The sequence below is a fragment of the Mus musculus genome, chromosome 5 (genome assembly GCF_000001635.26).
Source record: "Mus musculus strain C57BL/6J chromosome 5, GRCm38.p6 C57BL/6J".
NCBI lineage: Eukaryota > Metazoa > Chordata > Mammalia > Rodentia > Muridae > Mus > Mus musculus.
In genome coordinates this window covers 88658753-88681847 of record NC_000071.6, presented here as the reverse complement: position 1 = coordinate 88681847, position 23095 = coordinate 88658753, and the positions used below count along the sequence as shown (strand labels likewise).

Genomic DNA, 23095 nt, shown 5'->3' with positions numbered 1-23095 from the left:
CTTTTTTTTTTTTTTTTTTTTTTTTGGTTTTTTGAGACAGGGTTTCTCTGTGTATCCCTGGCTGTCCTGGAGCTCACTTTGTAGACCAGGCTGGCCTCGAACTCAGAAATCCACCTGCCTCTGCCTCCCGAGTGCTGGGATTAAAGGCGTGCACCACCACGCCCGGCTTGTACTTTGTTTTTATGTCTGCTGTAATATTTGTTTATAGTTTAGGGCGGCATAAAAGGATTTATGGCAGCTTCTTCCCCTAAGAAAAGAAATTTTCCTTGGAAGCAAATTATATGGAAAAAGAAAACACCAACCTTGAGGCTGTGATGCTAAGTTCTAGGCTGTATTGCTGCAGAGGGAGGGCGTTCTTCCAGATGTCCTCACAGATTTACTGAGGTGTTTTTTTTTTTTCTTTTATGGATTTCATCATTTGTATTTTTCTCTCAGTGGCCTCTGTTCCTTCTAACACCAGATCTCTGTCTCTGTCTCTGTCTCTGTCTCTGTCTCTGTCTCTGTCCCGTATTGCTATTGCTTCCCTTTCATTCTCTTCAGCTTTAGGAGCATAGGCGCTTCGGAATGCCCTTTCATAGTCGGGTGCAAAACTACTCAGAATCCCAGGAACAGAGGAATCACCCAATCTACACCTGAAGAAACACTGCATGGCCTTCCTGAAAGGGACACACAAGAAAGTGGAACAGCATCTATCTCTTGTGACTGGATGACACTAGAGGAACGGAGGACAGAGGCGAGCAGTGTGCATACACACTTGCATGTGTGCAGATAGACTTTGCACAGTTTTACTGGGCCTTTTTTTTTTTAAACCCAGTTTACATCTTATCTATGTATTAGTGATGACTATTGAGAATAGTGCCCATTGAGCAGGAGTTCATAGTTCCTCTACATTTTGTACCTGGGGATAGATGGTTATAAACTACCGTTAGCCATTTTAGGAGAAACAGGAGACGTAACTGCTCAGATGCGGAATAGCAGACAGCTCTCCCATCTTGACTTCATGAACTTGGCTAGAAGATGCCATACCCCCTCATTCTGTTTTTCAGGTAGTCCCAGACTGCGCCTCTCAAATTAGTGCTGACTCAGCAGCATTCACAGGCATCTCCGTTTTTTGTGACTGTGTAACACATCAAGTCTCAAGAAGAAGAAACACCAGGCAGGTGAGATGCCTCTGCGGGAAGGGTGTTGGCTGCTAAGTCAGACAGCCTGATTCCTGAGACCCATATGGTGGGGAAAGAGAACTGGCTCTGGCAAGTAGTCCTCTGACCTCCACAAGCTGCTGCCCCTAACCCTGCAAAAAAATAAAGATGTAATTGAAAAAATAGACATGAAATATCTATTTATTTTTTATTAAAATTATTCTGTCTTGTCAGAACATTACATTCAAGGTTTCAACTGCTGTCTTTCCCAGAGGCCTCTGTGTGAGACTCACTCTCTCTCTCTCTCTCTCTCTCTCTCTATATATATATATATATATATATATATATATCACATATGAATATAAGTCGACTGACAAAGCTGATGTTTAGATATACACTAAGCAGCAGAGATTGATCTAAGTTTGTAACTCTAGATTTCCATGTTTCACCTAGAGATATTATAAATAAACCCCCATTCTGCTAACAATGGTGGTACAGATCTGTGATGTCATCACCGGGGAAGCTGAAGAGGATGAGAGTAAAAATCCTGTCTCAAAACAACCCCAAACCAGTTCTAGAGCAGCGGTTCTCAATCTTCTTAATGTGGACCGTGACTCTTCACTATAGCTCCTCATGTTAACACAGCTGTATGTTTCACATAGCTAACCATGAAGTTATTTCCCTTGCTACTTCTTGACTGTAATTTGGCTACTGTTATGAATTGTAATGTAACTGTGTTTTCCAATGCTTTTAAGCCATGTCTGGGAAAGGGTCGTTTGACCCCCTGAAAGGGGTCAAGACCCACAGGTCGAGAGGAGGAGGTTTTCCCTCAGATAAAAGGGGAGAGGGTGGCATTGGTGACAAAGGCATTTCTTTGTCTTGTCCTGGAAATAACTGGTAGCCTCAATTCTTAAAGCTCTCCTGCATCCAAACCCAACGTAATAAACTTGCTTTAATCTTGGACGTTGACTGGCACCTCAACCCAAGGTTGCACAGATGGGCACCATTTCTTTACAGCGGTCGACTTCAAGCCTTTTCCTGTTGCCACCCCAGGCTTGTTGCTGGGGGTGGCTCCGGACCTTTAGTTTCTTTCAAATGCAAAGAGAGTTGTGTATTGGGTGGGGTGGGGGTCCTTTGAGATGAACTCAGCTTCATTTACACATCACAGGAAAAGTGTGTTCACTACTCTGGAATGGAAGGGCACAGACAATAAAATGAACTCTTCCTTTATTAGCAACCGGGGCAATTATCCCCTCCTAGCCCCCTCCCCCCACCTTATAATAACGTGTTCTGCAGAGTTGGGGAAGCTGAACTGTTTTCTCCCTATTCTCCCCAACTAGCGTTTCCATCCATTTGTTCTGGCTTTACCTGCAGAGCGGTCAAGGAAACAGGGTGACAAACCTGCCCCGGCTACACTTGAGAGACTGCAGTAGAGCCAGAAGACAGTGCTTGATGAGTGGCTTATAGATAAGATGGGTGCACTCTCTGTTTAACGATTATTTCTGTGCCTGAGCCTGCTTGGCTGTTCGGGATAACTCAGACCTCCTCAACCAAGCCCCTCCCAGTGACACTCATAACTGCATCGCATATAATGCAATCACAACTCCACGTTGTGGCCTGTACTTCCTGGATTGCCTCACCTTTTCTGGGCTTTCATTTTTATTTCTTCATCTCAGCTTTGTTCTGATCTCTGACAGCATACCATGAACAATTATGAAAGAGATTTCCATAGACTGGAGATGAGCCAGGGGTAAAAAGTGTTTGCAGTGAGTGCGCGCCCAGGGCCGGTTACAGTGGAGTTTTAAAACGTATGCATTTTTGTTTGTTTTTTGAGACAGTATTTGCTCAGACTCTGTTGGTCTCCAACTGGTACGTAGTCCAGGCTGGCCTTCAACTCCTGCTTCTGCCTGAGTGCTGGGATTAAAAGCATGTGCTACAATCAATTTTTAAAGTCTGGTGTTCCGAAACTCTATTAGTTTCAATTTACAGAACTTGTTATTTTCTCTGAAATCTAGTGCTAAGCCCATGTCTCTGTAGTTCACCCGGGGAAAGCTCTGAACATATGAGGCACACATGGCACTGCACCTGGCTGGCTGTCGGACAAAGAAATAAATCTCCAGCTTCTTTCCTTTATAATCCTCCCAACTTCCTCTAAGCGAAAAGGCTTTCTATTTGGATCCTTGGTTTTATTACTGATTAAATGCTAAAAGGTAGGCTGGGTGTGGTGGCCCATGCCTTCAATTAGGATGCAGAGGCAGGGGATTTCTTGTGAGTTGGATACTAGTCTGGTCTACACAATGAGTTCCAAAACACCCAGGGGTACAAAACAAAACAAAACCCTTACAAGCAGTATACAAACCTGTCTATGTATTTTAGTAATTTAGGGTTTTAGTATTTTGATTTATACATTTTGAATGGTTGCTGCAACTATTTTTTTTTTTTAAAGCCTGGTGCATCAGTCTGTATCTCTAAACTCAGTGCTGAGGAGGTAGAGGGACTCTGGGGAGTGTCTCTGGACAGGCGGGTCCGTGGAAAGAGTGAGCTCCGGGTTCAGTGATGACTGTCCAAAAACAAGGTAGAGAGTGACGGAGGAAGACATCTGATGTGGACCTCTGGCCTCCACAGCACACACACAAGCAGCAAGGGAATGTAATAGGAGCAGAATCTGCAATAATTCTACAAGTTTGTGTTCTGGGATAATCAGCAACGAAGGGATAGCCCATTTTCTCTCCTGAAAGCAAAGCGTAGGGTCTGTTGAGATGACTGAGTGGGTAAAGCACTTACTGCCAAGCCTGAGATCCACATGGAAGGAGGGACAGAGCACTTGCCACAGCACTGTGGGCCTGGGGACCCACGATAAACACACAGATGCAATACAAAAGAGAAACGTTTAATAGAACCAGGCTGGGAATGTATAGCTCAGTGGAAAACGTCTTACGGAGGGTTCGGGAGGCATCTCTGGTCCCCAGCCTGACAGGAAAAGAAAAACCTCTAGGGCAGAGGTTCTCAACCTGTGGGTTGAGATCTGCTCCTCAGGTGCCAACTAAGACCATGGAAAAAAGACAGATATTTACAATTCACAACAGCAGCAAAATTGCAATTATGAAGTAGCAATGAAAATACTTTTATGGTTGGGGGGGGGGCGCACCACAAGATGAGCTGTTGTAAAGATGTAGCATTCGGAAGGTTGCCAGCCACTGCTTTAGGGTTTGTGTCTCACCGAAGAAAAGAGGAAGAACCTCTTCTACACATCTCGGGTATAAAAGGAACAAGCCGGTCAGGTTTTCTATTCTTTCCTTCTTGGACAGAAATATGTTTTCATTTGTGAAATACCTGGTTTTCTTAAATCTAAAAGGAGTCCAGAGTAAACAAGCCAAAGTTTAAGCCCAACCATCTTAAATGTCTCAAAGGTAACTTATCAGAACGTAACCTTTCAAAAGTCTGTACTGGGGCTGGAGAGATGGCTTATGGGTCTAGAGTGCTGGCTGCTCTTTCAGAGGACCCAGGTTCAACTCCCACCACCTGCATGATGGCTCACTGCTGTCTCTAACTCCAGGGCCAGGGGATCCGATGCCCTTGTCTGGTCTCCGTGGCCACACCCATATATTAATACATTAAACTAATAATAAAAAAGTCCGTATTGTTTTAAGATGAATACCATAGGATGACTGCCATTACATAGTTAACTTAAAAAAAAAAGTTTTAGAGCTGGCACTGGGATAAAGGTGAAACAGTGGAAAATGTAGGCGGTTTCTTTACTTCTGGAAGTTGAACAAGAATTGAATTTCAAAAACTTTGAAATATGTTAAGATTTTCCACGATAGAGAGCCCTATATTGGTCTCCTCACCCCCACGAGGAGGTTGGGGTGATCTAAGCGATTACCCTGCCACGGAACTACACTACCCAGTCACAGAGATGCCTCCTAACCCCACCCCCGCCACAACCAATCAGCCTCTCCTTCATATTTTTACTCTAAGAACTCCCATTTGTCTTTAGTTTTTTATTTTTATTTTTTTACCTTTGACAGGTCCTTGCCACATAGGAGAAAACTGCACAACCACTCATGTATTTATTTGCAAATCTCTACACCTTCACTTGTGACTATATTGTCTAAGGAAGGCTTTATTTTATATAATATATGATAAATATTATATACATATCTCACATATACTATAAAATCAGTGCTTCCGTTCAAAACAAAGTTGGCCTTCTGCACGAATTTTGAGGTTGGGGTATCAACGCCCCCTCAGCGTCGTCCCAAAACGTTTTAGAGCTAGGTAACCCATTCCTTCCGGAAACTTCGCCGGGCCTCGGTGACCCGCAGACCTCAGCTCTAACCTGAGCAGGAGAGCCTGGGACAACTTCCACTCTGGAGGCGCTCAGGTCACCCCACCCACACCCTTACCGGCGGGAAAGCCCCGCCCCGAGGGCGGAGCCTGGGCGGGGCCGCTCGCTCACCTCCGCCTCCGAGCCTCGTCTCAGCCCCGGGTGCGCGCGGCGCATGTGCCCGGTGCCCCCTCCCCCGCCCTGGATTCCACTTCCCCTCCGCTCGCGCCACAGCGGCCACCTCCAGGCCCCGCGCCGCCTCCGGAGCCGATGGCCGGGACGCGCTGGGTGCTAGGCGCGTTGCTCCGGGGCTGCGGCTGCAACTGCAGCAGCTGCCGGCGGACCGGCGCCGCCTGCCTGCCTTTCTACTCCGCCGCCGGCACCTTCCCGTCGGGCGTCTCTGGCCGCCGCCGCCTGCTGCTACTCCTCGGGGCCGCCGCGGCCGCCGCTTCGCAGACGCGGGGCCTGCAGCTCGGGCCTGCGGCCGCCGGGAGGCTGGCGGGTCCCATCCCTGCCCGTCCCTCCGCCGCCGCGGCCGCCGCCGCGTCCTACTCGGCCCTGCGCGCCCCGCTGTTTCCGCGATCGCTGGCAGCCGCCGCGGGCCCGGCGCGGGGTTACAGTCAGGTACGTGGCGCCGCGCGCGGGACCCTCGGCGGCCGCGCGCCCGCGTCGGTCTGTCCGCGAGCGCCCCGCGTGCGCGCCCGGGGATCCGCGGCACGCACCGCACCCCCGCCTCCCTCCCGCTCCGTCCTCCTATTGGGCACGGGAACAAGGGACGCTCTCACGGCCCCGGCTCTTCTTGTTTTGTTCCCTCCGAGTCTGGGCGGTTGGGCAGTGTAAGTGTGGCTGGGGTGAATGTAGAGGCCTTGTTTCCCGCCGGGCCCATGGTAGGTTTTGGGGGCGCCGCCGACGCCCCCCACCCCGACTCCCCCCTAGCCTTATGCCCGCTGGAGGTGAAGCTGAGCGGCCAGAGCCCGCGGAGGGTCGGGGCCGGCCGTGCGTGCGGTGGGAGCGGTAGGCCGGGCGGCTCGGGCCTCCTCGGCCGGCCACCGACGCGCAGCCCCGCGCGCACGGGAGCGTGGGCTAGCCTGGGACAGCCCCCGCGCGTCCCTCTCCCTTGTCCGCGGGGAGAGGCGGGCGGTCCACCTGACTGAAGGTCACCTCTGCAAGTCCACTCGCCTTGACAGAAGGACCTTTGGTGCAGCGGGGCTCTGCGGACGCGGAGAGCTGTGGGGAGACCGTGGGAAACTGGGAGAGAACGTGTGTGTGTGGGGCGGGGGCGTCCGTGGGTGAGGACTTGGGGGCTTCGGTTGTCACTCCACGATCTTTTCCCTTGTTTCCCGTCTTTTCAGAAAGACATTGTAAGAATTCATATTGCAAATATTTGGTCCTCTGTATATGTGGGACATTTCTCTTTTGCGGTTTATGTGGCATCTGGGAAGTGTCTACCTAACCTGGTAACGCCACTGGCCATGTTTATCTTAATTTAGTTTTGCGTCTGCTTGAATTAGTGATATCTGGGTGGTTCATCTGCATGGCTGATGTCTGCCAGTAGCTGAGCTAATTGATTTGAATCCCGGCCCAATACTTTCTGCTGCACTATTTATTTATTTATTTACTTATTTATTTTGTAAAGATGTTTATGGAATTCTGGGGAAACAGAAAGTAGCAGTTTGAGCCCCCTGCCGCGCCTGTCTCTGCTGTTGCCTTTTCTGTTTTTTTCCCTTATCCACTTTCTCTTACATTAGTCTTTTCAAGGCGTTTACCCATGTCCCAATGCCTTTTTATTAACTTCCTTTGCCTACAAAGTGAAGTATCCCTTCATAGAGCCCAACACAAAATAGCCAGCTGCTGTGCCTTTTGCCTTTGGCTCTTCATTTTACTGTCCAGTTTGGGCAAATGTGTTTGCTGTTTTTCACATGCTAACACTTCCCCTCCCCTCCCAAATTGTAATGTCCTATCTTTTATATCTCCCATCTTTATTCTTTTTTTCCCCTGTAGTTTTCTATTTTTTTAATTTACAGGATTTTGTATTTTTATTATAACACTTAAGGCATCTTGTTCTGTATCTTGCCTTGTTCCAGATAATCAGTGCTTTGAGATGATGGTTTGAGGTTGTGTTTTGTGTATGGGGTGATTTTCAATTAAGCGGTATAATTTGTCATTGTATGGCTTTTAATGAAAGTACTCTTACTCCCAGGGTTTGGAAAGTAGCCCTGCCCTTAGTGGTAGTACTACCACTGGAATGTACTTGTATATCACCTTAGGATATAAAATATAAACGTAAACCAAAGCCATCCTGGTATAGCTAGCCTGGTAGCCAGCACTTGGGAGACTGTGGCAGGATGGTGGTGCATTTGGGGTAGCCTAGGCCACATGGGCGAACACTTTTCAAACGAAACAAAACCAGAGGGTGGAGAAGTGTGCTTCTCACCTCTGAAATAATCTCATCTGCATCTGTTTGTAGAGTTAAGCAGTTTTTCTAAGTAGGTTGTCAAAGAAATGTCTTTACGATTGTTTTCTTCTTGAAAGGAATCCAAAACTACCTACCTGGAAGACCTCCCACCACTGCCTGAGTACGAGTTGAGCCCATCCAAGCTAGGAGACGAGGTGGATGATGTTTATCTCATTCGAGCTCAGGGGCTGCCGTGGTCCTGCACTGTGGAAGATGTTCTTAACTTTTTCTCAGGTATGTCTTACGTCTGTTTTAAAGAAGCAGTTTTGTTGGAGGCAGCTGTGAGGGTGAGGAATAGTCCCGTTCTGGCTGATAATGACCCTTCCATACCATGTGCTGATGCTATATGCAGAACATGCAGATTTAAGACTGAATATAACAGAAGTCAGTAATGCTGAAGTTACAGAGTGTGACGCCAGTTAACAGTCATGTTTTACTATGTGAATAGCTAGAGGAGCTGTTCGTGACATATAACTCGTACATTGAACTGAGTTCTCTTTAATACGTTTGAGAGATTTCCCACTGTGCGGTCAGTTTTTATTGCTGCTATCTGACTGTGATTTTAAGTCTTCCTCTTAAAACTGAATGTATCAACTAATGTAAACAAGATGGTGTCATATGAATCAGACATTTTATAAGCCACTCACCGGTTATTTTTTGGGTTTGCATAGGAAATGGGCAGTATAAAGTTGTAAAGTTAATTACTGTAATGATTATTTTTACAGAAAGTACTTTATGGACATGTTTTTAAAGAAAGACAACTAAGAATGAACATCAGTTGCTGGTTAATGATTGGGAAATGATGCGTTCTGTGCTTGGTTTGCTGTGCCCTCTCCCCCCCAGCACTCTCTTTGTGTGTCTTGAAGCTCACTCTGTAGACCAGGCTGGCCTCTGCCTCCCGAGTGCTAGATTAAAGCTGTATGCCATCCATCTTCTCTATGTGGAACATTTTTAGACTGCCCCCTTCATTAGCATTTGGATGGTTTCAGTGCCTGAGCTTATGTACAGAATCTGGGAGAAGTCGGGGGAGGGGAAATAATAATAAAAGTATATTTGAAAACTGAAGAATTCGGTAAGCATTTTTTGGTTCCTGCATTGTTGTGATGTGTAAAATTGAGACAAAGCTTTGCCTTCTGTGTTCAATGACTTTAACCATATATTTTTAGACTGCAGAATCCGAAACAGTGAGAATGGAATACATTTCCTCCTAAATAGAGATGGGAAACGGAGGGGCGATGCCTTAATAGAGATGGAGTCCGAGCAGGATGTACAGAAGGCCTTAGAAAAGCACCGGATGTACATGGGGCAGCGGTATGTGGAAGGTGTGTGACTCAGGCTGACTTTGGGGTCTTTAGACTTTAAACTTTTCAAGGCAGTTGTGATAAAATCTTCAACAATGATACAGTGATTAAATGTTACACATCTTAAAGATCTTAGTTTACTATTAGAATTAGGTTTTGTTATAGCATTTTTCAAACAAAATTTTAGGTATTATTTTACAGCTTGTGAAAGTGAAATTGTGTGTGTGTGTGTGTGTATAAATATAATATGGATATGAATGCTGGGACCCTGACAGTAGCAGGTGTCACATCCCTTGTAGCTGGAACTAGCAGGTTGTGAGTTACCTTATCTGTTTGCTGGAAACCAAACTTGAATCCTCTTGGAAAAGCCATCGTTTCAGCTCTGGTGTGTTTCTTTTTTAAAAAATAGGTTTTCAAGTGTGTGTGTGTATACATATGATTTGTGTGGTAGGGTTCACGTGGGGGGTACCAGAAGACAACTCTAGGAAGTTGAGTTTTTCCTTCTGATGTGGGTTCTATCTCATTTGGAACTTCTGAACCATCTCCCTGGCTCAATCTCAGGGGTGTTTGTTTGTTTGTTTGGTTTTGGTTTTTCGAGACAGGGTTTCTCTGTATAGCCCTGGCTGTCCAGGACCTCATTTTGTAGACCAGGCTGGCCTCGAACTCAGAAATCCACCTGCCTCTGCCTCCTGAGTGCTGGGATTAAAGGTGTGCGCCACCACGCCCGGCTTCAATCTCAGTTTTTAAATCTATAGAATAAAAGTATTGCTTAAGTCTATCTTAAAGTTTTGAGAATTAAATAGCTTATGCCTGGATCACAGTATATATTCAATGAGTGTTACTTGTTAAATTCTTGACAGAAATTCACAAATATTAAAACTCTCGTGGTGGCACATACCTTTAATCCCAGCACTCGGGAGGCAGAGGCAGGCGGATTTCTGAGTTCGAGGCCAGCCTGGTCTACAGAGTGAGTTCCAGGACAGCCAGGACTACACAGAGAAACCCTGACTTGTAAAACAAACAAAAAAAAAAGATTAAAACTATGATGTTTGGCCGGGTAGTAGTGGCGCACACCTTTAATCCCAGCACTCGGGAGGCAGAGGCAGGTGAATCTCTGAGTTCGAGGCCACCCTGGTCTACAAAGTGAGTTCCAGGACAGCCAGGGCTATACAGAGAAACCCTGTCTCGAAAAACCAAAAAAAAAAAAAACCAAAAACCAAAAAACAAAAAAAAACCTATGATGTTTGAATTCAAGTAGCAGTGTATTTATCTTTGTGTGTGTGTGTGTGTGTGTGTGTGTGTGTGTGCTTTCCTTTGTAGTGTATGAAATAAACAACGAAGATGTGGATGCCTTAATGAAGAGCCTGCAGGTCAAGCCTTCGCCTGTGCTCAGTGATGGTGTGGTCCGCCTGAGAGGACTTCCTTACAGCTGCAATGAAAAGGACATTGTGGACTTCTTTGCAGGTAGGTGACAGTGACGTCGTGTTTGGACGTTTCTTCCTATCATCATTCTTCCTTTTGTGCCTTTGAAGTGTTTCAGTCTTTGAGGCAGATCCTTCGGAATGTCAGCTTTCAGATATTTGTTAAACTGTGAAGAAACTGTTTCTCCAAGACAGTAATCAGTCGTGTTTGGACTTTTCTTCCTATCATCATTCTTCCTTTTGTGCCTTTGAAGTGTTTCAGTCTTTGAGGCAGATCCTTCGGAATGTCAGCTTTCAGATATTTGTTAAACTGTGAAGAAACTGTTTCTCCAAGACAGTAATCATTTACATGACTTAAAACCGTCTGGGCTGGGGATGTAGCTCAGTTGGTGGAATGCTTGTTTATCATTCACAAAGCCCTGTATTAGATCCCAGTACCACATAAACTGTGTGGCAGTTCACACCTATAATCCCAGCACCGGGGGTGGGGTAGGGGATATGAGGTTAAAGATTTTTCAACACATACGGCTTTTATGCGGATACTGGAGATCTGAACTCAGAAGAAAACACGTTATCTAACTTCTGGCTACAAAATATGCCTGTCAGCAAACTTTGCTTGTTTAAAAACTGTCTCCTAAAATATAACCAGTCTCCTCCTTGGTTCCCCCAGAAAGACTAAGGAAACTTTGAGAGAGGTACATTACATTTCTGTAACGTTCTCCAGGCCCCTGACAAGCACTGAGATTTTAGTTCCGTAATGATTGTTTGTCCTGAACATGTACAGCTTTGATGTTGGCAGATAGTATCTAAATAGTATAGTGCATGAGTAACCTTAAGCTCAGTGAAGAACGCTCTTGTTGGCAGCACTGAGTTGTAAATTTTTTGTATCCTAGGACTGAACATAGTAGACATTACTTTTGTGATGGACTATAGAGGGAGAAGAAAAACGGGGGAAGCCTATGTACAGTTTGAAGAACCAGAAATGGCCAACCAAGCGCTTCTAAAGCACAGGGAAGAAATTGGTAACCGGTGAGTGAAGCAGCTGTTGGCAGAGGTGTCAGGTCATTTTGATGAGTGCATTGCACCATCCCGGTCGTGTTATCCAAACTTGTTAAACTAAGGATAATTGCTCTGATATGTTGGGTTCTATGTGAAAGGTAATCTATAAAATCTCGCCATGTTTGTTTTTTTAGTATGGTTTTTAAAGAAATTTTCTTTACATAACCACAGTATTTTCACGTCTAACAAAATTAGCACTATCTTACTGTCTATTAGCTACCCATAATCACATTTTTCCATCTGCGGAAAAATATTTTAAAATATCTAAAGATAAAATATCTTTATAATTGACTTGTGTGAGCCAGAATCCAAGAAGTTCATACAGCAATACTTTTGATATGTTACTAATTTTATTAATCTAGAGCACATCTACTTTTTTTTTAAAGTCCCTCTCTGTTTTATATGTGTTTGCAGTGTATTCATGTGTGTGAGTGTTATAGGTGTGCTTGTCCACCTGTCTCTGTATATGTGGAGGCTTTCCTCCATCTCTCTCCACCTATGTATTTGAGGTGGGTCTCACTGAACCAGAGCTCACTGAACCAGTGGTGGCCAGCAAGCACTTGGAATCTACCTGCTTCCTCCCATCTCCCTTCCAGCTCTGAAGTTAAGGATCTGTCACCACATCTGGCTGTTATGTGGATCTGGGGATCCAGACTCAGCCTTATGCGTGTGTAGCCAGCACTTAGGCATCTGAACTTTCTTCCTAGCTCCAGCCTTCTCTTTTTAAAATTGTGATTGGCTTTTGAAGAAATCAGGTCAGTTATCTTATACATTGACATGGTCATATCATGTTAGAGTGTCTGTAATGAAGTAGGAGATCCTGTCTGTTCATATTAGAGTGTATGTAATGAGGTAGAGACCATGTTTATGTCAGTATGTATAATGAGGTTGGTGTGTGTTTTAGTTTGATGTTTGCAGATTTAGTAAAAATGCACACCTTTAAATCACTATTGTGCTGCCTTCCCTAGAACTCCTTTTAGAATCACCTCAATTTTGCTCGCATGCATTATGTGTGCCTAATATTTAGGTCAAAAGAGGATGTCACATGCTCTGGAACTGGAGTTGGGGTGGTTGAAAGCCACCTGGGTGGCTGGGTGCTGGGAAATGAACAAGGGCCCTCTGCAAGAACAAGTGCTTTTTTGTTTTTTTCGAGACAGGGTTTCTCTGTGTAGCCCTGGCTGTCCTGGAACTCACTCTGTAGACCAGGCTGGCCTCAAACTCAGAAATCCACCTGCCTCTGCCTCCCAAGTGCTAGGATTAAAGGCGTGCGTCACCACTGCCCAGCCAAACAAGTGCTCTTAGCTCCATTCTAACTGCTGAGTTGTCTCTGACCTGTTTTGTTGCCTTTTACTTAGCTCCTCTTAAAATTAAACGCAAAAGAAGCCTTTTCAAAGCTAGTGTATTTAAGGATTCTCTCTCTCTTTTTTTTAAAGATTCATTTATTCATGTATTTTATGCGCATGGGTGCTCAGGGCAGTCAAGTGCTCTTAACCACTGAGCCATCTCTCCAGCCCTCAGGATCCCCTTAAAGAATTGATTTCAAAGTTCCTTGGGTTCTTTTGGGGCACAGACAGGTTGTTTGTTTGTTTGTTTGTTTGTTTTTTTAAAAGATTGATTTATGTGTATGAATGGTTTGCCTGCATGCATGTGTGTGTACCTCATGTGTGCTTCTTGTTAGATCTGGATGAATTGGGGTTATAAATGATTGTCAGTCACTATGTAGGTGCTGGGAATTAACCTGGCTCCTCTACAAGAGCAAGTGTGGCACAAGGGTTTTCTGGTAGCTTAGACTGGCCTGGACCTGGCTAAATGGACAAGGCTAGCCTCAAACATGCCATCCTCCTGCCTTTGCTTCCTGAATATTATGTGTACCACCACTGCTGTCCCTCACAGCAGTGGTGTCCTTAGTTGTCTGTCTTTCCTGGGGCTTTATAGATGGAACCTAGGGCTTTGAGCATGCCAGGGGAGGCACTTCATCAGTGAGCTGAGGTCAAGCTTCACTTACTCTGTGACCCAGCTGGCCTTGAATTCGCATTAACTTAAAGGACATTTTTTTACGTCTGTGTCTGTGTGTTCACTTGTGTACCCACGTGTGCAGAGCTTGTCTGTAGAGTCAGAGCATAGCTGGGACAGCATGGAAGAGCTGGCTCCTGTTCGTGGTGTGTGCTGTTCACCATGTGTGTGCTGGAGATCAGAATCACACTAGCAGGCTTGGCCCCTGAACTTGATATGTAGCCTAGGCTGGTCTGAGCCTCTGATCTTTCTGTTTCCACCCCCAACTCCTGAGATTATAGTTACATGTCAATGTGCCTGATAGTATTTATGATAATTTTTAAATTTCTTATTAGTCATTTAGTTAAGTTTTAGAGAAGTTCTTCATAGCTTTTAGTGTTCTGTATAGATTTGATTATGCAAAATTGAACTGTAAGCCCTTGAGATTGTTAGTTGTGGAAATACAAAAACTGTATTAGTTCGCTTTCATTACTATAAGAAATAGAGTATGCTCACTTTATAAAAGAGTAGGGTTATTTAGTTCCAAGTTTTAGATGCTTAAAAGTCCAGTGTGGTAAGGTTTTGGAATCCAGCCCTCTCACAACCTTCCCTGGGAATGTTGGCCAAGAGCAGTTTAGTGTGGGGATAAAAAAGAATCACATTATGTTGGGAGAGACGGCTTGGCAAGTTAAAGTGTTTACTCAATACCCTGACTACCTGCAGACCTGAGTTTAATCCCCATGTCAAGATAGAAAGAGAAAACAGATTCCACCAAGTTATTCCCTAACCTCTACACGTACATTAATTCTTACATTCACACAATAATAATAAAGTTAAAAAAAAATACATCATGGGAAAGGAAGCTATAGAATGCGTGACTCAGAGGTTAGGTTCAGACTTAAAGCTTCTGCTGTCCTGAGAACTGATTCTGGAAGACCCATGTGTTCCTTTCCATGGTCCAGGCCCCAAATGACCAAAAGCTCCCACTGGCCTCTTCTGTTTATGGCTCCACAGTGTCCCCCATTACTCTTACCATGGGATTCAATTTCTCAACCAGGTAGCCTCTTAAAACAAATAGCAAAAAGACTTGGGAGTTTTGTTTTCTTTCGAGACAGGGTTTCTCTGTGTAGCCCTGGCTGTCCTGGAACTCACTCTGTAGACCAGGCTGGCCTCAAACTCAGAAATCCACCTGCCTCTGCCTCCCAAGTGCTGGGATTAAAGGCGTGGGCCTCCATGCCTGGCTGATTTGGGAGATTTTACTTCTGTTCTGAGACAGGCTCTTAACTGTAGCTCAGGCTGGCATAGAATTCACTGTGCGGCCTCCTCTGCCTTGAACTTTTGAGTGAGCACCCTCCTGGTGCTTGCCTTACAGTGTGCGCTGCCATGCTCAGCTTCCCTGCCTGGCTACCATGGCCATCTTCCAGATTACTCTGTGTGTGTGTGAATACTATTACAAAATATATGCTTGTTCACATATGTTCTAAGTAGCTGGGATATGATATTAGTTTATAAGTTATTCCCTTGCAACAGGGAGCTCACAGTCATGATATGGAAGTACTGTGAGAATTAGACTTTAATAAGCTCTTTCAAAAACACATTTAAAAACTGCGTAAATGAAAAATGCCATATTCATAAATCATGTATACATAAGTGATCATTTTGGGGCAAATTAGCATGTTGACCTGTTCTGCTGAAAGAACATTCTTTTTTTTTTTAATGATTTATTTATTTCATTTATATGAGTACACTGTAGCTGTCTTCAGACACACCAGAAGAGGGCATTGGATCCCATTACAGATGGTTGTGAGCCACCATGTGGTTGCTGGGAATTGAACTCAGGACCTCTGGAAGAGCAAGCAATCAGTGCTCTAAACCTCTGAGCCACCTCTCCAGCCCCTGAAAGAACATTCTTATAAAGTAATGTGTAGAAGGACTTTGTATTCTTGCCCTTGCCTTTGAATATTCATGTTTTATAAGCTATGGAAATATAATATACCTGATTATTTTAGCTGGATTCGGACTCCCTTGTGCTGGAGCTGTAGGTGGTTGTGAGCTGTTCCATGTGGGTGCTGGGAACTGAGCAGTGGGATCTCTGGAGAGCCATCTCTCTACTCACACAGACCTAAAATTAGCATTTTAAGTTTGCCGTACACTGTCTGTATTTAAGTTACTTTATATTGTTCATGCCTTTTCATTTTGTTTTTTTTTAAAGATACATAGAGATATTTCCAAGCAGAAGGAATGAAGTTCGAACACATGTTGGATCTCATAAAGGAAAGAAAATGACATCGTCTCCTCCTACTAAATATATAACTGAACCAGAAGTGGTATTTGAGGAACATGAAGTAAATGAAGATATTCGGCCTATGACGGCTTTTGAGAGTGATAAAGAGATAGGTAATGTCCCGTCTCTTCTGACGATTGCCTTGTACCTTTCGGGTTTGTTAAGACTTTTCATGGCTAGCTTGTATGTTCAGCTTGTGAGGTGCAGAACAGGGGGGTTGAGTTAATTATTGAATATGAGTGGAGAATGTATTATATATCCACAAAGGTTTAATTATTACGTTTCTAAATAAAAAAAAAGTTGTATGTATGTTGTGTGCGTTATCTATATGAATGCACTTGGCCATGTGCATGTGTGGACATCAGAGGACAATGTGCAGAGTTGGTTCTCTCCCAGGTGACCCAGGAATAGGACTTAGGTCATCAGTGTTGGCAGTGGCTGCCTTTACTAACTCAACAGTCTAGACTGACCCCTGTTCATTTTATTTATTTATTTATTTATTGGTTTTTCTTTTTTTTTAAAGATTTATTTATTTATTATATGTAAGTACATTGTAGCTGTCTTCAGACACTCCAGAAGAGGGAGTCAGATCTCGTTACAGATGGTTGTGACCATGTGGTTGCTGGGATTTGAACTCTGGACCTTCAGAAGAGCAGTCGGGTGCTCTAACCCACTGAGCCATCTCACCAGCCCCCCCCCCCCCCCCTGTTCATTTTTAAATGACTGTGTTTAAATTTTTAATTGGTATATGCATATCTATACAGTGTGCTAGTTCTGTGGAGGCCAAATGGCTTCAGTAGAGCTGGAGTTAGAAGCAGTTGTGAGCCGCCAGGAAGGGGTGCTGGGAACTGAACTCCTGTCCTCTGAGAAGTACATGCTAGAGCTAGTAGCTCATGCTGAATAGAGTAGTACACGCTAACCATGAGCCGTCTCCCCAGTCCTTTTTATTAGTTTTTGTTACTATTATTTGTGGTGTGTGTGTGTGTGTATCTGTGTATTGTGTGGTAGCTTTAGAGGCCGGAAGAGGCTATCGGGTAGGGAGTTACAAATGGTTGTAAGCCACCATTTAGGTGGGACTGGAACAGCCACGGCCGCTGGAACTCTTACCACTGAGTGAGCGATCACTCCAGCAGGCACCCCTTGTTTCTCTTTGTCATTTTGTAGACTGTCTCAAAAGCTAGGTAGTACAAACATAACAAACCAAAGTAAAATGTTAGTGCTTAAGCTGAAGTGGGAAATGACTCAGCTGGAGAGCAGGTGTATGAAGGAAGGGATTTCGTTTGCTTCTGGATTTAATTCTTTCTTTGGGATTTGGAAATGCTTACACACCCAATGCTCTGGGCTATCCTGACACCGAATTTGCTATTGTTGTTGTTGTTGTTTTTTACTACCTACAATGGAGACAGTTCCTCCTATTTTGCAATTTAATTAATGGCCATTTTATTGTCTAGTCACATTGAGATAAATTCTTCATTTGGGAATGGTTTGAGGTCCTAAGTGCTTTTAATGGTTGTTCAGGTGACAGCTGTTAAGTAGCAGAAATTTCAGGTTTTGGCCTTTAAAGCCCATGCGCTCTGGTTCAAGAAAAATTGAGGGCTTTGACTTAAAGGTCATATCTAATTATAATCTGCTAATAGCTCTGGAAGCTTTTGTGTCCTTGACAGTGTTTTTTGTTCTTCCTCAGAATTGCCTAAGGAGATGTCAGAAAAACTTCCAGAGGCTGTCGATTTTGGAACTCTGCCTTCCCTGCATTTTGTCCACATGAGAGGATTGCCTTTCCAAGCCAATGCCCAAGACATTATAAATGTGTGTGGCAGTAAGGTTCATTTCCATAGGGTTGAGCAATCTAACGTGGGACGTGGATGAATTTGAGGGATGTTGGGAAACAGTTTCTGCAATTTCCTTTTAGCCAGCATCTCCCTCCTTGCTGAAGCCTACTCCATTCTCTGTCGCTGTGGTGCATGGTTTACACAGGACTGGTGGGGAGCCCGGGAGTTTGAGAGCAGCTTGGGCAGAGTAGTTAGACCCTCTCACTTCAAAAAGTGTGCCTTTGTATTATTATAATTGAAGTAAAACAATGAAGGTTATATGGAGCCAGTAGTAAGGTGTAGGTTTAGTAATCAGGGTAAGGCAGTTTGATCCATTTACTTTTAGTTCAGGCAGTGAGACTTGGGCTGCCAGTACAGAGCAATTGCATGCTCCGTGACATAGTGTCCTGATACTCCTGTCACAAGTTGAAATTGACCTTCTGCACCTAGCTCAGACAGATGCTGGGGTAATGGCAGTTCTCAAGGCTGGCTGGGAATTTTGTTTTGCCGCTGCTTGGCAACATTTTTTAAAAACTATTGTGTGGAGTTTTGGGGGAGAGGTAGGAAGAGAGAGGGTGTACATGGCCTGTGTATGGAGGTCAGCGGTCACCCTACAGGGATCAGACTTCTCCTGGGCATTAAACCCAGGTATTGGGTGTGGGATGGGTACGTGCCTTTACTTGCTGAGTCATCTCAGGCATTTTTCCAACATCATGACCCAGTATGCCACTGTGTATTACATGAGCTAGGGAAAAGAGGAGAAAAGCTACAGTTCCTAATTGAGTTGTTTGTTTGGCTCCCTTTAGTTCTTTGCTCCCCTGAAGCCTGTGAGAATCACCATGGAATACAGCTCCAGTGGGAAGGCCACTGGAGAAGCTGACGTGCACTTTGATACCCATGAGGATGCTGTTGCAGCCATGCTCAAGGATCGGTCCCATGTCCGTAAGTCCGGCCCACTGTTTTCCTGCCCTGTTGCTTTGTTTATGTGTATATTTGGGAATTTGCCTAGAATTTTTTCCTTTGGCAAATTGCATTCTTCTTAGTACTACCAACTTGAATGTAAAAAGATCAAAATTTGTCTTCTGATTATTTTGCATATTTATATTTCTGTCTAGTTTTTCTGTTTTTTTTTTTTTTTTAATTTTATGTATTTGGCTAGTCTGAGGATGTTTCACTCTGTAGTCTAGATGAGTGTTTGAGGTGTAGGCCAGCACACCCAGTTATTACTGTCATTTTGAGATAGATACTGTTGTCTGGGCTGAAGGGGCACAAGCGATCTTCTACTTCAGCCCCAGCTAGCTGGGGCCATAGCTGTGAGCCACCACACTTAGCTTTGCTTTGATTTAGTTAGAGGAAGGTTAAAGGACCTGTGCTGCTGTCTGAAGTGTAATTAAAAGGGGCTTTAATGGTTTTCAGACTTTGTAAAACTAACTTTTTTTTAAAATATTCAGAACATAGGTATATTGAGCTGTTCCTAAATTCATGTCCTAAAGGAAAATAAGACTTCAACAGACCCCAGAAAATAAGGTAATTAAGCTATAACATTGAAAGACTTACAGTAATTAATAATCACCTCACTAATTGCTAATATGGTAGAAACCATTCTCTGTAACTGGACTTTTGGCTGCTTTGTGTATTCTTTCTTCCACTCTTCTCCAACCTCTCAACCCCCTTAACACTAGGTTGAAGAGAAAGATCCCTGACTCTTTCTTCTTGTTTCTTGTTCAACTACAACTAATGTAAGACACAAACAACCCCTCAAACAACCCGTGACCAACCACCATCAACCAACAGCCCATCTGTGTGGTTCTAGCATTTCTATATCCTCCGAAATGTTCCCAGAATTCCACATGTCACACAACCGCAGGAACTATCTGCAGCTGGCAAAATCACACCCCTGCTAGAGCACGAGGCAAATCATAGTCAGCTGCTGTGGACAGTCTGAAGCAGCCTCATCTCTCATACCTGAGGTTAAAACAAAAACATGTTCTTATAATAGTTCTGTGTTTTTTAAAGAAACCAAAATGCCAGATTTGTTACTGCAGTTCTCTTTTCAGTAAAGACCAAAATAATGGTTGTGAATCATCAATATAAAATATTTCTTAGAAGTGTGATTATATAGTGGCTTTAGCATCATCCTCACATGCTATATGGCTAAACTAATTGAATAACTTCTTTTAATAGCTGTAATCATAACACAAAAAATATATTTTACATTAGCTTTTCATTCCTTTAAAACTTAACGTACATTTCCCAGTTGGAAGGCATATACACACCCATCCTTGAGTGCTATAGTTACATCTTTTCTATCCTTCCTTTCCTCCCATATCCCCTACTTCATTGATAATTGTCTTTCTCTCTCTCTCTCTCTCTCTCTCTCTCTCTCTCTCTCACACACACACACACACACACACACACACACACATAGTCTCTCTCCCCTCACCCCCTCTGTCCACCCCAAGTCCTTCTCATATTGCCTGTGTTTGTTAGAGCTGAGCATTTGGGATTGGATATCCTGTCTGAGGTCTGAGGTCTCATCCCTAGAGATAACTGGTTCTCCCTTTTAGCAGCAGTTGATTGCCTGTAGCTCTTGTTGTAGGGTGGAGCCTTGTGAAATTTTCCTGTCTACCTTGACATGTCATCTGCTGTTGCCATTATGCAGGCCTTGTGTAGGCAACCGATGTGCTGAGACTTCATTCATGCTAATCAGCCATCTTACCCTCCGCAGCAGCGTGCTGAGCCTCTGGCTCTTGTCCTTTTGTCACCCCCTCTTAAGAGAGGCTCCCTGAGCCGGAGGTGGGCTTGTGTTGTTCCTACATCAGTTGGGCTGGTCACCCACATGTAGATTCTTCACCTTTTGCCAGCTGTGGTCACTGTAATGTGTGTGTCCTGTAGGAAGCTTCTCTGATGAGGGCCACCACTATACCAACACGGGCTGACATCGAGTCAGAGTTAATCTGGCACAGTTTGATTTTTTCCATGTCTATTTATTTATTTATTTTTGGTGTTTGTTTTGGCTTTTTGAAAAAGCGTTTGTTATATAGCCTAAACTGTCCTTGAACTTTTAATCCTCTCAACTCAGTGTCTTAAATGCTGGGGTTCCAGGCATGTACGCGGTAAAATAAGTTTCTATTTTAAGTACACAATGTGATATTTAGGTTAACTTGCCCTCAGCATTTTGCTAAATTTCTTGGTATTTGTTCTCTTATATAAAGTACCTTCTTTCTTTCATGTTGTATTTCAATATATTGTAGTAATTTTTCTGAAAGTGGTGATGGATTCTTTAAGGAACTTAGCGGTTTTGAAAACACAGGTAATACAATTTTGGACATAAAGCTCTCATATACTGTAGCTGTTAAACATGGAATATTAGCTCAGTTTTTGCAAAATATATTTTTTGTTCTCATTTCTGGACTTATTCCAGGCTGTATACATACACTAATGCCTAACTAATTTTTCTTACCTAAATTAATTGATTTGTGGGATAATTGGCTCTAAACTGGGGAGAAGGTGAATTTTCATTTTAAGTGATGTGGGAAGACATGCAAATGTCTTTCATTGTGAGTAAACACATAACATTTGTTTTTGTTTCTTATTTTCAGGATGAAGCAGGAAGCATCTCATTTGCACATCTCTCTGAGACGTGGAATACAAAGATCCAGTTGATTGGCAGCAACTGCTGGAGAAAGGATCTGTGCATCTTAGTGCTGTGTTTACACACAGAAAGATTCGGTTTGGGATTATGAAATAAGCTACAAATTTAAAATTCTGTTCAAACAGTCCAGGTTGAGATTGAGAAAGTCTGGTCTGTGTGACTTAGTTTTCCGTCCTGAGGCTCTGCTACAGACTAAGATGATGTTTCCACCCAGTGCCGCTCCTCAGATCCTTGCTCCCGCCTGTTGTTGCCTGTGATTGAGAGCTCTGATACAAACTCATGGAACACATTCACGGTGTATTTTTACCAAACACTCACCAAAGCAACAGAAGGTTTCAGAACTTTAATAAGCCAGTCTGATTTGGTCAAATAGCTTTTCATTTTATCTGTATTTGATTACTTAGGGATAGAAGTTTTAAAAAATAGCAAACCACAGGTTAGTGAATGTAAGTGGCCACTCAGCAGTTAACGTCTTTAGAAACTTGGCCTCCCTAAGCCTTGACCTGAAGGCATTTGACATTGGTGCCTGTCTGTCAGTGTCATGGAAGTCTAGGCAACCTTCACTTTTTTTTCTTGGACAGACAAATCTTAAGGCTATTAGGTTTGAAATCGTAATGTGACATATCAAAGCAGTCCAGACTGGTAAGGACATTAATAGCTTCACTTGAATTGAACCAGCTCTAGATAGGGAAAACAATCTAAGTCCCCTCGTTTGCTTTTCCAGTGGGGTAGCCATCCCATACTTAGAACAGGTAGGGGTGCCTTGCTTAAATCAAACTAGCATTTCATGTATAATTGTGTGAAAGATCTGTGGATAAAGCTGTATTTCTGTCACATTGTGGCAGCACCTCTGCTTTAATACTAAATAGCTTGTTATTTAAATATTGGACAAAATGGCTGGCTTCAAAAATAGTCATTAATAAACTTAACTTTATGTATACCTGTGTAGAAGAATCAAAGTTCTGTATATTTTCTTTACCTTGTTCCTATTCTCAGGGTGACAGCTACCACCAAGAGATGATAAATCTCACGCTTCAGACTGAATTTTCTGAGCTTTCACAGGTGGTAACCTGGAAGAGACGTGCATTGCTTAGTACATAGCCACATGTGATTACCAGCTAAGGGGCAAAATTACTGTTCTGTAGACAATAAATGAAAGTTTGTTTTAAGTTGGAGATTACCTAACAGTATTTGTTACTAGAATGTAGGAGTCATCTTATTTTTTATTTATCAAGTCCTGATATATTAATATGAGAAGAGATGGTTTCGAGGTGTGTTAAAAAAAAATCAGTAAAAAAGTGTCTTAGAGGGCTGGTGAGATGGCTCAGCGGTTAAGAGCACCGACTGCTCTTCCAAAGGTCCTGAGTTCAAATCCCAGCAACCACATGGTGGCTCACAACCATCCATAACGAAATCTGATGCCCTATTCTGGAGTCTCTGAAGACAGCTACAGTGCACTTACATTAAATAAATAAATAAATTAATTAATTAAAAAAAAAAAGTGTCTTAGAGTTGGATGTGGTAGCAGGTAAGCTTTTAATCCCCACACAACAGAGGCAGAATTGGGCAAATCCCAGTAACTATGAGGCCAGAATGATCTACATGTTGAATTTTGAGCCAACCAGGGCTATGTAGTGAGACTGTATCTCAAAAA

The 23095-nt window shown here is 43.6% G+C and overlaps 1 protein-coding gene across 2 annotated transcripts; it reads left to right on the top strand.

Moving 5' to 3' along the window:
* Positions 1–5676: 5676 nt before the first annotated feature.
* Grsf1 (G-rich RNA sequence binding factor 1) lies at positions 5677–22615 on the top strand. 2 transcript variants are annotated; one of them, NM_178700.5, is made up of 10 exons: positions 5677–6090; positions 7999–8155; positions 9088–9243; positions 10543–10686; positions 11537–11672; positions 15907–16091; positions 17663–17784; positions 18593–18728; positions 19238–19313; positions 21389–22615. In NM_178700.5, exons 1-9 carry the CDS (start codon positions 5737–5739, stop codon positions 19285–19287), a joined length of 1440 nt encoding a protein of 479 aa, NP_848815.2. In that variant the 5' UTR covers positions 5677–5736; the 3' UTR covers positions 19288–19313; positions 21389–22615. The 2 variants fall into 2 exon arrangements, with proteins under 2 accessions (NP_848815.2, NP_001091946.1); NM_001098476.2 differs by lacking the exon at positions 5677–6090 and adding an exon at positions 6268–6353.
* The last annotated feature ends 480 nt before the right edge of the window (positions 22616–23095 follow it).

What these genes read in the sequence shown, in the direction of transcription:
- Grsf1 (NM_178700.5), top strand. Translation starts at nt 5,737, where the DNA reads ATGGCCGGGACGCGCTGGGTGCTAGGCGCGTTGCTCCGGGGCTGCGGC. An exon ending in CGGCGCGGGGTTACAGTCAG is followed by an intron (nt 6,091 to 7,998) that starts GTACGTGGCGCC and finishes TCTTCTTGAAAG; the next exon opens with GAATCCAAAACTACCTACCT. An exon ending in ATGCCCAAGACATTATAAAT is followed by an intron (nt 17,785 to 18,592) that starts GTGTGTGGCAGT and finishes GGCTCCCTTTAG; the next exon opens with TTCTTTGCTCCCCTGAAGCC.